The sequence below is a fragment of the Tamandua tetradactyla genome, chromosome 3, assembly GCF_023851605.1.
Source record: "Tamandua tetradactyla isolate mTamTet1 chromosome 3, mTamTet1.pri, whole genome shotgun sequence".
NCBI lineage: Eukaryota > Metazoa > Chordata > Mammalia > Pilosa > Myrmecophagidae > Tamandua > Tamandua tetradactyla.
The window spans coordinates 217,264,095-217,277,417 of record NC_135329.1 but is presented as its reverse complement, the minus strand read 5'-3'; the positions used below and the strand labels follow the sequence as shown (position 1 = coordinate 217,277,417).

General features: G+C 45.9%; 1 protein-coding gene across 1 annotated transcript; it reads right to left on the bottom strand.

Moving 5' to 3' along the window:
• Window positions 1–3,159: 3,159 nt before the first annotated feature.
• LOC143675909 (olfactory receptor 9S13-like) lies at window positions 3,160–4,467 on the bottom strand. The gene is given in 2 exon segments (XM_077151809.1): window positions 3,160–4,065; window positions 4,456–4,467. Coding segments are annotated over 2 exon segments (918 nt in total).
• Between the last annotated feature and the right edge of the window lie 8,856 nt (window positions 4,468–13,323).

The window sequence follows — 13,323 nt, the reverse complement described above, 5'->3', positions numbered from 1 at the left end:
TTTAGTCTAGTTTTAGGTCTGGAAGAAATGAGGGGTGGTAGGGATGGGTCATGGAAAGAATTAGAAGTATCTTCCAAGCCATTTGCTTCAGGGCATTCATTTGCAGTTTCATCTGGTGAAACAAGATTAATCACTCTGGGGCTAATCCCTTCAAGTGGAGGATGGGTGGCCAACTTCTCAAGACAGACTGGAGGTGCGGTGGCTATGTCCTCAGGGCATACTACAATAGGGTTATCTAGAGAAGATTCAGCATGGCCTAAGATTTTGACCTCACTCCCAACATCATTATCAATTCATATGTCCCCATCCCATTTTTCAGAGTCCCTCTCCTTTCCAATCAATGTCCTCACTTTAATGGCAGGCACCATGCACGATTGAGATTTCAGTTTATGTTTTAAAGTTGCTACTCAAACAATAAGTTTCTGAGTCTGATTTTCAGAGATCTCAAGTTTACAGCTACCTGAAATAAAATTTTCCTTCAGGACACTCATGGAAACATTTACATCTGTCACATGGCATGTAAGCTTCTCATTTGAAGCTTTAAGCCCATCTCTTTCAGTCATTAATGTATACAGTGTATCTAACAACAACCAGCCAACATCTCTATAGGTCCTATTTCCACCAAACTCTGTAAAGGTGACAAAAACATCTCCCATGACCTGGCTTCATACAAGCGAAGCATTAGAAGAATCGAATGGCAATATTTTGACTATCTCTTTTGCCAACTCACTCCATGCATTGGCAGTGTCATTCTGATTCTGATCAGGTCCTTAGTGCCTCTGAGTCCAGTTGGAGTAGAAAACCATTCATAAAAACACATATTTAAGATTCTGGTTCTTAAGAACCACTCCTGGTACCAAGCTGTATTAGTTAGGGTTCTCTAGAGAAACAGAATCAACAGGAAATATCAGCAAATATAAAATTTATAAAACTATCTCATGTAACCATGGGAATGTAGAGTCCAAAACCCTTAGGGTAGGCTGTAAAGCTGATGACCACAATGGAGTGTTTGGATGGACTGCACAGGAGAGGCTTGCCAGCTGAAGCAGGAAGAAAAGAGAAGCTATCTCTTCTGCATCCTCCTTAAAAACCTCCCATTGATTATATTAAACATCACTCATTGCAGAAGACTCTCCCCTTGGCTGATTACAAATGGAATCAGCTGTGGATGCAGCCAACATGATCATGATTTAATTCTATAAGACGTCCTCATAGCAACAGACAGGCCAGCACTTGCCCAACCAGACAAACAGGTACCACCACCTGGCCAAGTTGACACATGAACCTGACCATGACAGTCATCATATGAGGAAAGGCAAAATCCTGCCATGATTTCCCAAAGAAAATGAAGGTGAAGCATCTACCCTTATAGATTTTCAAGCCAGCACGGACTGGTTTGAAAAGTTTTAAAACAGAATTAAGTGATGTAATATAGACATAACTGGAGAGGCAGCATCTGCTGATAATGAGCCAGATAGGGGGATTCCTGACACCCTGGAAAAAAATGTTACACCAAATTGTGGGGGCTCTCCCCACGATGTGGGACAAATAATGATAATTCCATTTGCACAATTCTTTTCCCAAATGTGTCAAAGTCAAAATATTGGCAGTTATGATGGCAACATAAATTTGAGGGAAAAAATTAAACCCATAAAAAGGACATTTTCATTGATTTCTAAATTCTACCCTTTACAATTATGAACAATACAGCAATGAATGACTTTTTTCACTCTAAGGTATATATCTAGAGTTCATTCCTGAGTAGAAGGATAAACACATTTTCCTCTATCTCATAAATTTCTGTATAAACCACACATCACTGAGGCTGCAGGCATCTTTCTGCATGATTGTAATCCATGTCAGCCCATTCCACAATGTGGAAGTAGATTTTGAAATTTATATATCAACAAAGTGGTCATATTCAGAATATATAATGAAGTTTGATAAATCAATATAGCAATGGTGAAGAGCAAAGTAGAACAAAATGTGTAAACCATCAGCCACACCCACAACAGATTATCCAAATGGATCCTAAGTCTATGAAAAGAGGATGGACTTCATCAGACAGAAGGGAAATCCATAAGAAGTACATGGAATTTGGAGAAGCCTGGAGGCCATGGAGCTGAGCCGTTGGCCAGGGCAATTCAGGTGTCTCATATCTACCTTCTCCTCTTCTCTATGTTGCAATAACCAGAAGTTCATCCATGTTCTGAGGTGCCTGTGGTGACAAACCAGTATTTGTTATGACTTCAAGTAACTAGATACTGTCTCCTGTCCAGCTTGGTTAAGATTTGGAAAGCCCCCACAGTGTTGTGTCCAAGTTTTCAGAAGGCTGCTGGTTCTTTAGGGACCCATACAAGCCTTGGGACAAGTATCTGGGGCAGCAGGACAGGCTCATTGTATGGCTGTGGGAGGGCTTCAGCTTGACTCAGGGAAGGAAAGGATGGGGTAGAAGTACGTCTGATGAGGTGAGAGGAAAAAACCAGAGGAGGAAATTCCCCAGTCCTCACTATGGTCAGAACAGGCTTTGTCTCTGATGTTCCCATGTGTGGGACACCTGGGGTTATTACATGACCACACAATTGCATGAGATCAGTAGGGACTGAGAGTAGAAGGTGACAGAGCGTGACCATCCACACCAAGAACTAGTGCATGAGGAAGTGTTTCCCAAACCTGACCTCACATTCTACTCATGGCTGTGCCCAACCTGTGGCCAAACCTCCAAAGATTTTTGTAAGGTTTAGGAGGCAAAAGAGAGAAGAGGCAGGGCAAGAAACCTTAGAGTGAGCAAGTTTATTCCTGCGCTTCTGGGCAGAGCTCACAAAACTCAAGTTAGAGAGTTGTGAGCTTGCCACTGGGTCCTGGTGTGGGCGGTTTTTAAGCAAGGGGGTTAGGTGATGTCAGAAGGGGTGGCACATTTTACAGAGCTCGAGTCATGGTGACCTTCCTTGTTCCCCCAACCTAACTATTTCCATCATTGCTCCAGAGCAAGATCATGTGTTTTCTAACGGCAAGGAACATCCTTATCACTGTAAATTCCTGTCTTCTATGCTATCGATAAGCATGTAATGTATGGGATGGACTCCTACAAGCACCCGGCATGTCTGCTGAGCCTCCCTTGCTGCCATCAGGACACCCTCTTTCCCTGGTCAACTTCCTTCAAATGGTCACTAGTTTCTGGCTGAGCCTCCACAAGGCCTCCTTCATGTCCTTGTTCCGTAGACTATAGATGAGGGGGTTGAGCATTGGGATGACCAGTGTGTAGAAGATGGAAACCACCTTGCCCTGCTCCATGGACCGCACAGCTCCTGGCTGGGCATACATGACATGGAGGGTTCCATAGAAGAGAGACACCACAATCATGTGGGAGCCACAGGTGGAGAAGACCTTCTGTCGCCCACTTGTGGAGCGCATCCTCAGGATGGTCACAGTGATGTAGCCATAGGACACGAGTACCACGAGTGTGGTGCCCACAATGATGAGCCCACAGAATCCAAACATGACTAGTTCAATGAGGACTGTGTCAGTGCAGGCAAGTCGGAGCAGGGGTGGCACGTCACAGAAGAAGTGGTCAATGCGGTGGGAGCTGCAGAATGGGAGATGAAATGTGAAGCTGGTCTGCACAATGGAGTTGAGCTAGCCTCCACAGTAGGAGCCCAGCACCAGACAGGTGCAGGCCATAGGGTGCATGGCAATGGGGTAGTGCAAGGGGCTGCAGATGGCCATAAAGCGGTCATAGGCCATGACAGCCAGCAGGAAAGTCTCTGAAGTAGCTAGAAGGGAAAGAAAGAAGAACTGGATGGCACAGCCTGCAAAGGTAATGAACTTGGTCAAGGAAAAGAAGTTGTTGAGGGCATTGGGGGCGATGACAAACGAGTAGCACAGGTCCAGGAAGGACAGGTTCTTGAGAAAGAAGTACATGGGGCAGTGGAGGCGGGCATCCAGGGTGATGACCATGATCATAGTGAAGTTTCCCACGATGGTGACCATGTACAGGGTCAGGAACACAGCAAAGAGCAGGGCCTGGGTCTCAGGACCACCCTCGAATCCCATCAGCATGAACTCCTGCCAGGAGAATGGCCCTGAGACCAGAAACCGGGCGCAGGGAGGAGGCAGCAGGAGGTAGGATATCATAGTTGAATGGTCCCACATTCCCCTGGAACAGAGATGCCGTTGTTGCATGCTTCTCAAGATAAGAAGGATAAGAACATCTGTTTTGCTTCAAATGATCTCAGAGTGGTCTGAAAAGGTACAGTTTTTTTTAACTAACTACATCATAAATATGCACTGAACCCTCACTTCAGGTCAGTCTGAGATGTTGCTTTAAGATGCAGGGATGCCTGAAAAACTGAGCCTTGGTATAAAGAAGTCATTTATAGCTCCTTCCTCTTTAACCTACCTTGAGTACTCTCCCATCCCCACCAGTGATGCCCCTTCCTCAGTTCTAGACTGTACTTGCACATACATTTGATATATTGTTCTTCCACTTACATTCGATCTTGCACTGTCCATACCATGTTCCTAATTATTTAATTCAACTAATGGTGTAGAGTGCCTCCTCTCCACCAGCATAACACCATGTGTTAGTTTCATCATGAAATGAGGATGATCAAAGAGGAGAACATGGCTTCATCAGGCTATCATTTTGCTCTTTGTCTGTCTGTCTCTCCTACAGGACTCTGACCTCTATCTTACTGTCGATGACTCTGTGGCTGACCACAGTGACACTGCATCAGCAAGTTTCTTTCCTCCTTGAGGACCTTGGGTGTTTCATACATTTTCCCATAATTGGACAGATCATGTCTAGGGGTCTGGCTTCCCCTGGTCTTAGCAGTCTCAGTAGATGGAGCTGTGGAAAACATGGTAGGTGAAATGCCCTCCTATCTTCCACCCATGAGCTGACTCCCACTCTCTTCAGCATTCTTCCTTGGCCCTGGGCACCTTAGGCAGCCCCCACTCACTGTTTCCTACTGGTAACCTGGGTGTCATTTCTACTCAGTGCCTTCTGGGCACCTCTGAACCTTTCCTCCTCCCATGTCTTGTCACAGCATAGACCACAGCACAGGGCCATGAGGGAGCTGGGCATTACAAGATAGGTTGGATCCTAGGTGATTGATAGAATCAAGTTGGAATGGGGTCGGAATCACAACCCAATCAGACAAGGGATGGGCAAAGGATTGGGGTGAAATGAGCAGATCTCAGGGCATAACAATGACTCCCCAGTGACTGAGCTATGACGTGCAGAGGCTTCCTGGGAGAAGTGAGCTCTCAAGGAGGGAAATGATTCAAGTTTGCATGTTTCAGGGGTCACCCTCTGGTCTCCTCCAACCTGCATCCTCTCACATTGAGCAGTCTTTAGGATGTTCGTAGAGAACCCGGACACTCCAACAGAAATGGGTGCAGAGCAAAGAAAGGATAAGCTCACTTTCCTCTCTCAAGAGAGTTTCCCTTCAGCTCCTGAGCACGGGGAATGGGACTCTTTAAGCCATGTTGCCCAGGCCAGGTCAGCTTGGACACTGGGCCCTGCATGGACACATGAGCCTACTGAGCTGCAGGGGTGGAGGGAGGAGCAACAGGGCTTTGCTCTGCACACTTCTGGCAGTAACCCTGGGACACTTTGGGGCAAGTGGGCACAGCTGTCAGCCCCTTCTGGGTACCTGCCCTTCCTTCTCACATACAGTCGGTTACAGGGTCCCATCTCTTCACACCATCGCTATTCTTCAGACTTCTCCATTATGACCACGGTGTTTTCAGTTTCATTATTTTGTCCTCAATTTCAACAATTACTCTTGACAAACACTTAGCACATCAGAATAATGTCTACCTAAGTTGTCTGCGTGAGATGCTGAAACTAAATAGGAATTTCCATCCCAGTGAAAACAAACTGAGATTCCACTGGCCAGCTGAGTGCCGACTTCTGGACTCATTCAGGACAGCAGCCTGCAATGGGAGCCTGGGCCCTGTGAGGCTGCTTAATCTCATCCGCTGCCTTCACCCCTGAACTGCCAGGCAGAGTGAGGTTCACGTTGTGGTAGCTTCTCCCACAGGTGGGAGCTGTTAGAAAGGAAGAATCTTCCTCCTCCCAGACCACTGACTCAGAACCCAACATTTAACCACCACAAAGTGTCCCAAGGTGAATGTAGGAGGTGTTTTCCCAGGGCACTGGCACCAAAGTTCTGGCTTCAGCTCACTACAGAGACCATCTCCTGAGTGCCTACTGTCTACCCCCACCATGTCACCTCCCCACACTCAGGCTTTCTCTCAAATCTTTGTCAGCCTGGTCGTGGTGCTTTGACCTTACCTTCTCCAGATGAGAGTCAGGATTCATGCAAGACCAGAAGCCGGGCCCAGTGCTCCAGGGTCACCTGTGCTCCTGACCCCTGGTCTATGTGATGATAATGCAGCCAACAGTGAGGATCTTTAGTCTCTCCAAGTGTGCCCTGGCCACCTCAGCAGTGAAGTGACAGTGGGGAGTGGGGCAGAGGTGGGTCTCTGGGTCTCAGTGGAAGTTGGGTCTGGGGGCTCTAGCTTCTGCTGCCACACACCTGCTTGGGTCTTTGGCTGAACAGGAAGATCACTCCTCAACTCAGCTCTGTAGTTCTACCTCTTCCTTCTTGTCTGAATGCCTTCTTGAGATGCCTGTAGGCTGGGGTCACTCCGCTGGGAAGATTTTCTCCACTTGCACAGCTGGGACCCGGGCCTCACAGGGCCAATTAAGGGAGAGGTGGAACCTCATATGCCCTGGGGTTTTGCCTCCCTGGGTCCCAGAAGCTGTAGCCTTGTTGTCAATCCCTGTCCGATTGACCTGATGAAGAGCAGGAATTCTGGAGTACCCAGGGAGCTCTGGAGGTGCCCTAGTTCAAAGTGCCAACAACTAGGAGGTCTCAGAGCTTATGCTTTCTCCTACTCTCCCTTCCCCTTCCCTGCTCCATCTCATCATGTTGGTGTGAGGAAGGTGCTGCATGGGGATGGTGGTCCTGGATAGCAGACCAACCCAGTTTACCACAATCGAGTGACTGTCTCCTCTTGAACCACTGATTTGGGGGAAATTACTTTCCTTTGTAAAACTAGTGCATTCTGGAAGGCCATCTTTAATTCCCTTTCAGTTCCTGTTTTGTTGTTGTTTCCATCTTTTTAAATTTCTTTATTTGTGAAAGTTCATAAAAAATGCATGCTTGAAGAAATTCAAGGAATTAGGAAGTGATAAAATGAAAAGGGGATGCATTTACCTTTTAACCCCATAACATCATTCTCTTTAGCAAACAGCTGTATAATTTCCAAGATGAATGTCTGCATGCTCATGCGATGGGTTTTATGCATTTTTGTAAAAATTGCTTCAGAACATTCATTAACTCTGTATTTGGACTTTCTTTTTTGTTGTTGTTGTTGTTGCAAAACACCATTATTTAACCATAGAGTAAATACTCTAGATTAAAAATAAAATCTCTCATAGGAGCAGATCTAGTTCAGTGTCTTCAAAACAAAACTCTGAGGCAAGTCTCATGACTGGACATCCTGATAGCAACATTTGAAAGGGAACTCAATAGATTTATCAGAATTCTTCGCATGAGCAAGGGTATGTTCTTACCATGAAGCTTGTTTTTGGCACTTCAGTAAATGAACTATGTGATACAAGAAAGTCTTTCAAAGATGACCAATCTGACATGCCATTCTCTCTTCCCACTAGCACATTCAACAGTGCTGTGCTGGTTTAGACCTGCTTCTTCAGATTGATGCGTGAGAGGTTTGCTGATCCATCAATAACTGCCTCTTCTTAGTCAGGAAGCAACTTTTCAAAAAAGCAAGAAATTCAGGCTGTAGAAAAAGGAAGGTAAGTTAGGGCAGTAACAGCCACCTTTCCTCCCATTTGAATTTGTTGATCTGAAAGGGTGAGCACCTTTTCTGCTGCTTGAAAGCAATGGCTATCTCCTTAGAAAATATCTAGAGAATGGGGTGCTATTGATCTGCACTTGACTGTAGCTTCTACTTGCTAAGAACAAATCTGGAACAATGGATGAAGGAGGATTTCAACCTGGTCTTCACAATGTTTATGTTTTGTGAACAGTTTTGAAATGTTGAGTTGCCTTTTTCTTAAAGAAGGCAATCACAGTCTTGAATGCAATGAGAATAGCCATTTGAGTAACCATAGTTGAAGTTCATTTAATAATAGTTTGGAAGTGTGGAGCCCAGAGCATTTGAAGATGTAAACAGCCTGCTGCAAAAAGTGGTTTCCTGAAGAGCTTCAGGGTCTCTAGTCCTGGAGAGAATGATTCAACACATGCTATATAACCATGATTCAACACATGCCAGATAACCATGGTTCAGCACATATTATATAATCATCATGCAGTACCTGTTATATTATCATGATTCCACACCTGTTATATAACCACGACTCAGCACTGGTTATATAACCACAACTCAGCACTTGCTATATAACCATGATTCAAAACGTGTTATATAACCATGGCTCAGCACTAGTTATATATCCATGACTCAGCACCTGCTATATAACCATGATTCAAAACATGTTATTTAACCATGATTTCAGCACATGTTATATAACCTTGTGGCACAATCAATATTGCCACCATTGTGTAACTTGGTATAAAAACTCATTGCTGCATAGATTGGATGTGGAGGAGGATGATTAAAGCATGATTGCTCTACCAGTGGCTCCTCATGCTTTCTTTCAATTTACTACTAGCCAGAACAACCAATCCTCGAGCTGGGACCTGACATGTGGCTTATTCAGCAGAATGCAGTGAGTGGCCCCTCTGCCCCAGAGGATAAAGGACCAGATGAGATATGGTTCCCCACAGGTTTGTGGTATCCTGTAACAGCTGAATGCTGCATTGGTTTGCTCTGGAGGCTTGGGATCAGATGGATCCCCCCCGCAGGTGACTGCCTAGGCTTTGGAAGGTTTTGAAGCTGACATCCTGGTTCTCTAAAGTGGTATGGTGGGGATGGTGTCGGGTTTTTTTTAACCATCCTGTGAGAACAGCATAAGGAAGCTTTGGCAGTGCAAGTGCATGTTCAGAAGCTGCAGCAATGATAAGAAGAATTAGAAACCTGGGTCTGAGCCCCAGAAGAGGTAGCAGCAGTGCCAGGACCACATGAAATGGAGGGAGCTGGGAGTGAGTCAACACCATCCCAGGCAAATACTCCCCTCTTATTTCATGCCAGCCCCATAATAAAACAGCAGTCGATGATTAGCCCTTGGATCTGGGGGATGGACTGGTGGGACCCCCACAGGTCCACCAACAGATGATATACATAGCATATACTCCAGAGAGACTCCAGTTTCTTGCGAAACAGGTATGACATAAAACTGGTGAAACAGTCCCAACATGGCAGTTCCACCTGTGGGACAATGGGGCTAACAGCCTGAAACTCTCAGAAAGCAAGATGGTGCAGCCATGCTTGATAACTACCCATTCATCCCTGCGACAGCATATACAAAGCAGCTGATGATTAGTACAAAGTAACCATTCATTAATCAACTGGCTGATGAGTCTAGCCTGACAGGTCTGGCAAAGTCTGGGAGAATTCCAAGAGACTGCAAGTAAATGGACTACATACATGGACTTAGTCCAAATCATCTGGGGAATGAGGATGTGGTAAATGGTGTTCCAGGCCCAATATAGAACCCCTGATGATGAGCCTTTACCACCCACATGAAGGACGTGATTTTGGCCATGGCACCCCCTGGCACCTTTGATGTCTTGGCTGTGATTCTGGTCTCCCATGTGGACTGTAGTGTGCACACTAACCATGGCCATGGCACAGTTGGGGATGTGGAAATACACAAACGAGAAAAGGGGATGTGCCCACGAAAATGAGTAGGGCCACCAACTGAGTGGAAATGCCCAGTGAACTGAGAGGGACTAGCAAAGCTGATTGTCACATTGAGGTATCCTGGTTACAAATATGGGTGGACTTGTTGACTGCAGGGGTGAATCTGGAGAAGATTGATCAATGGCCCAATGAAGTATTATTGACTTTGTGGAAAGAGCTGCCCTGAGAGCAATGATTCACAAAATGAAAAGGGACAAAGCAAACAGAAAGTCACCCATTATACTTGCACGATGTTTTGCAAAGCAATGGAGGTAACTTGAACTTGTTTGACTGACAGGCTGGCAGAAGAACCCAGTTGGTAGGGGAACTAGGAAACCTGAGGCCACATGTAGAACCATCCATGTAGTAAACCACCCGTGACATACAACGTGTTCCAGCCCTAGTGGATACAGGGGCAGAAGGTACACTGTTGTATAGAAACCTGGACAGATTCAATAGTCTCCTGACCCACACTGATGGGCACAGAGGACATACAGTTCAGGTAAGACAGGCCACAGTGGTGCTGGACATTGGTTGTTAGCCATTCCAAGCCTGTACATATACACCTCCACTATTCCAGAATGTATATCGGGTATGGACATTTTACAAGGATTGACTTTGAGAACAACCCATGGAGAATTCCAGTTGCAGGTATGAGTAGTGAAACCAGTGCTTAGGGGTCATCTTCATCACTCCCCGGTGCACCTACCAGAGCCTCAAAGAGTGAAAATATGACAATACTGGTTGCTTGGAGGACATGAGGAAATTGGGCAAACGACCCTACAGCTGGAAAAGGTGGGGATTTTAAAGATGATCCACAGCCCCTACAACTTCCCAGTGTGGCCCTCTGAAATCTGGATGGCATGTGAAGAATGACTGTGGATTATGGTGAACTTAATAAAGTCAACCCCCCTCTACATGGTGCAGTACCATCAATGACTGATATAATGGACCAGTTGATTATTTCCTTGGGACAATACCACTGTGTGGTGGTCTTGACAAATGCATTCTCTTCCATTGACCTGGCTCCAGAGAGCCAGGACCAATTTGCTTTCACATGGGATGGGCAGCAAGGGAACATTGTGGTATAGCCACAGGAGTATCTACATAGAGTTACCATCTGCCATGGGTTGGTGGCTGAGAATTTGGTCACTTGGCAACATAAGTCCACAGTTTTCTTATACCATTATACAGATGATATTACGCTAGCATCTGATTCTTTTGCAGATTTAGAAGATGCTGTAGATGGTTTGCATGGTGTTTTGGATACCTGGGGATGGCAATCAATGAGGCCAAGGCCAAGGGCCTGGATTGTATGTCAAGTTCTTGGGAGTTGTCTGGTCAGGTAAGACCAAAGTAGTCTCAGAAGCTGTGATAGATAAGGTCCAAGCATATCTGAGGCCAACCATGGTAAAGCAGCTACAAGCTTTTCTAGGCCTTTAGGAATATTGACGGGACTTCATTCCTCATTTAGCTCAGACTCTGCACCTCTGGTATGCCCTAATCAAGAAAGGTGCCCCCTGGGACTGGGGGGATGACCAGGAACATACCTTTGGGGCAGCAAAATAGGCAGTAGCACAGGTCCAAGCCCTAGAGGAGGTGGATAAGGTGATTCCTTTTCACCTGGATGTGACAACTCATGAAGCAAGCTTTGGTTGGGGACTTTGGCAGTATCAGGGTAAATGCAATGTTCCCATAGGATTTTGGCCCCAGTTATGAAAAGGAGCAGAGGTGAGATACTCCTCCACTGAGTGGCAATTAGCTGCTTTCTATGATGTCCTGCAAGTGGGTGAGTCCATTATGGGCCCACAATGGGTGCTTGTGCTGGTTTGAAAGGATGTATGTACCCTCAAAAAGCCATGTTTTAATTAAAATTCCATTTTGTAGAGGCAGAATAATCCCTATTCAATACTGCATGTAATTAGATCATCTCCCTGGAGATGTAACCTAATCAAGAATGGTTGTTAAGATGGATTAGGGGAGATGGGTCTCCACCCATTTGGTTGGGTCTTGATTGGTTTACTGGAGTCCTATAAAAGAGGAAACATTTTGGAGAATGAGAAGTTCAGAGAGAGCAGAGCAGAATGACATAGGCACAAGCAGCAGAGTCCACCAGCCAGTGACCTTTGAAGTTGAAGAAGGAAAATGCCTCCCAGGGAGCTTCATGAAACAGGAAGCCAGGAGAAGAAGCTAGCAGATGATGCTGTGTTCAGCATGTGCCCTTCCAGATGTGAGAGGAACCCTGACCGTGTTCACCATGTGCCTTTCCAGATGAGAGAGAAACTGTGCATTTGTCAAGTGCCCTTGCACTTGAGAGATAAACCCTGAACTTCATCGGCCTTCTTGAACCAAGGTATCTTTCTCTGGATGCCTTAGATTGGACATTGCTATAGACTTGTTTTAACTGGGACATTTTCTCGGCCTTAGAACTGTAAGCTGGCAACTTATTAAATACCCCTTTTTAAAAAGCCATTCTGTTTCTGGTATATTGCATGCTGGCAGCTAGCAAACTAGAACAGTGGTGGTGTATAGCATGTTCCTGACAGCTGGCTGGGTTTGGTCATGGATGGTGGCTCTCCATACTGGTATGGCTCAGACATCCACCCTGGCCAAGTGGGGGCCGTATCTAGAGCAGTGAGTGGTGCTTCGTACTAGTGCCCTCACTCAGGTGTTACATTCTCTTTTGTGCCCAATAATGGTTCAAGATTTACTGGGGCCTGTGGCTGTCCCAGTGCCGGAACAGCCTAGTCCGTATATGGAAGGACAGACCCCTGTTCCAGCAGATGCTTGCTACACAGATAGGTCTAGTGGGGGAGCCTCACTCCCGCCCCATTGGATGGCTGTGGGAATATGGTTGGATGCAGTGAGATCTAATTTGAAATGGGCACAGGACAGAGTAACCGATGGGGTGAACTGCAGGCCATATGGATTGTCATTGTGCCAAACTAGGGCCTTTGAGTATTTGTACTGATAGCTGGGCAGTGTATCATGGCTTAACGATGAAAAGACCACATGGCAACACCAGCAAAGTGGCCACCTGGGCCCCCAGTCTTTGCTACAGCTGGCCTGGCAATATGGTGCAGACATATCTACAGCTGAGGCTATGGAGCCTAGCAAAACCTGTCCCAAATGTGCTATTACCAGTGAAAACAAGGGAGGCATATGGTCATGTGAAACTGGGTAACCACCTTTGCAACATTGACAAATAGATTACGTAGGCCCCCACCCTCCTCTTGGGGATATAGATATGCATTGACTGCTGTGGATACTACTACAGGGTTGCCTTTTGCATATCCTGACAAGGCAGCTACCCAAGGGGACTCTATTCAGGTTTTGGAAATATTAAGTCTCCAATATGGAAGACCAGTACAAATTACAAGTGATAGGGGCTTCCATTTTATTGTGTTTATGGTCTAGAATTGAGCCAAAGTTCTGTACATACTGCATGTCCCATACAGACCACAGGGTGCTGGAATGACTGAAGGG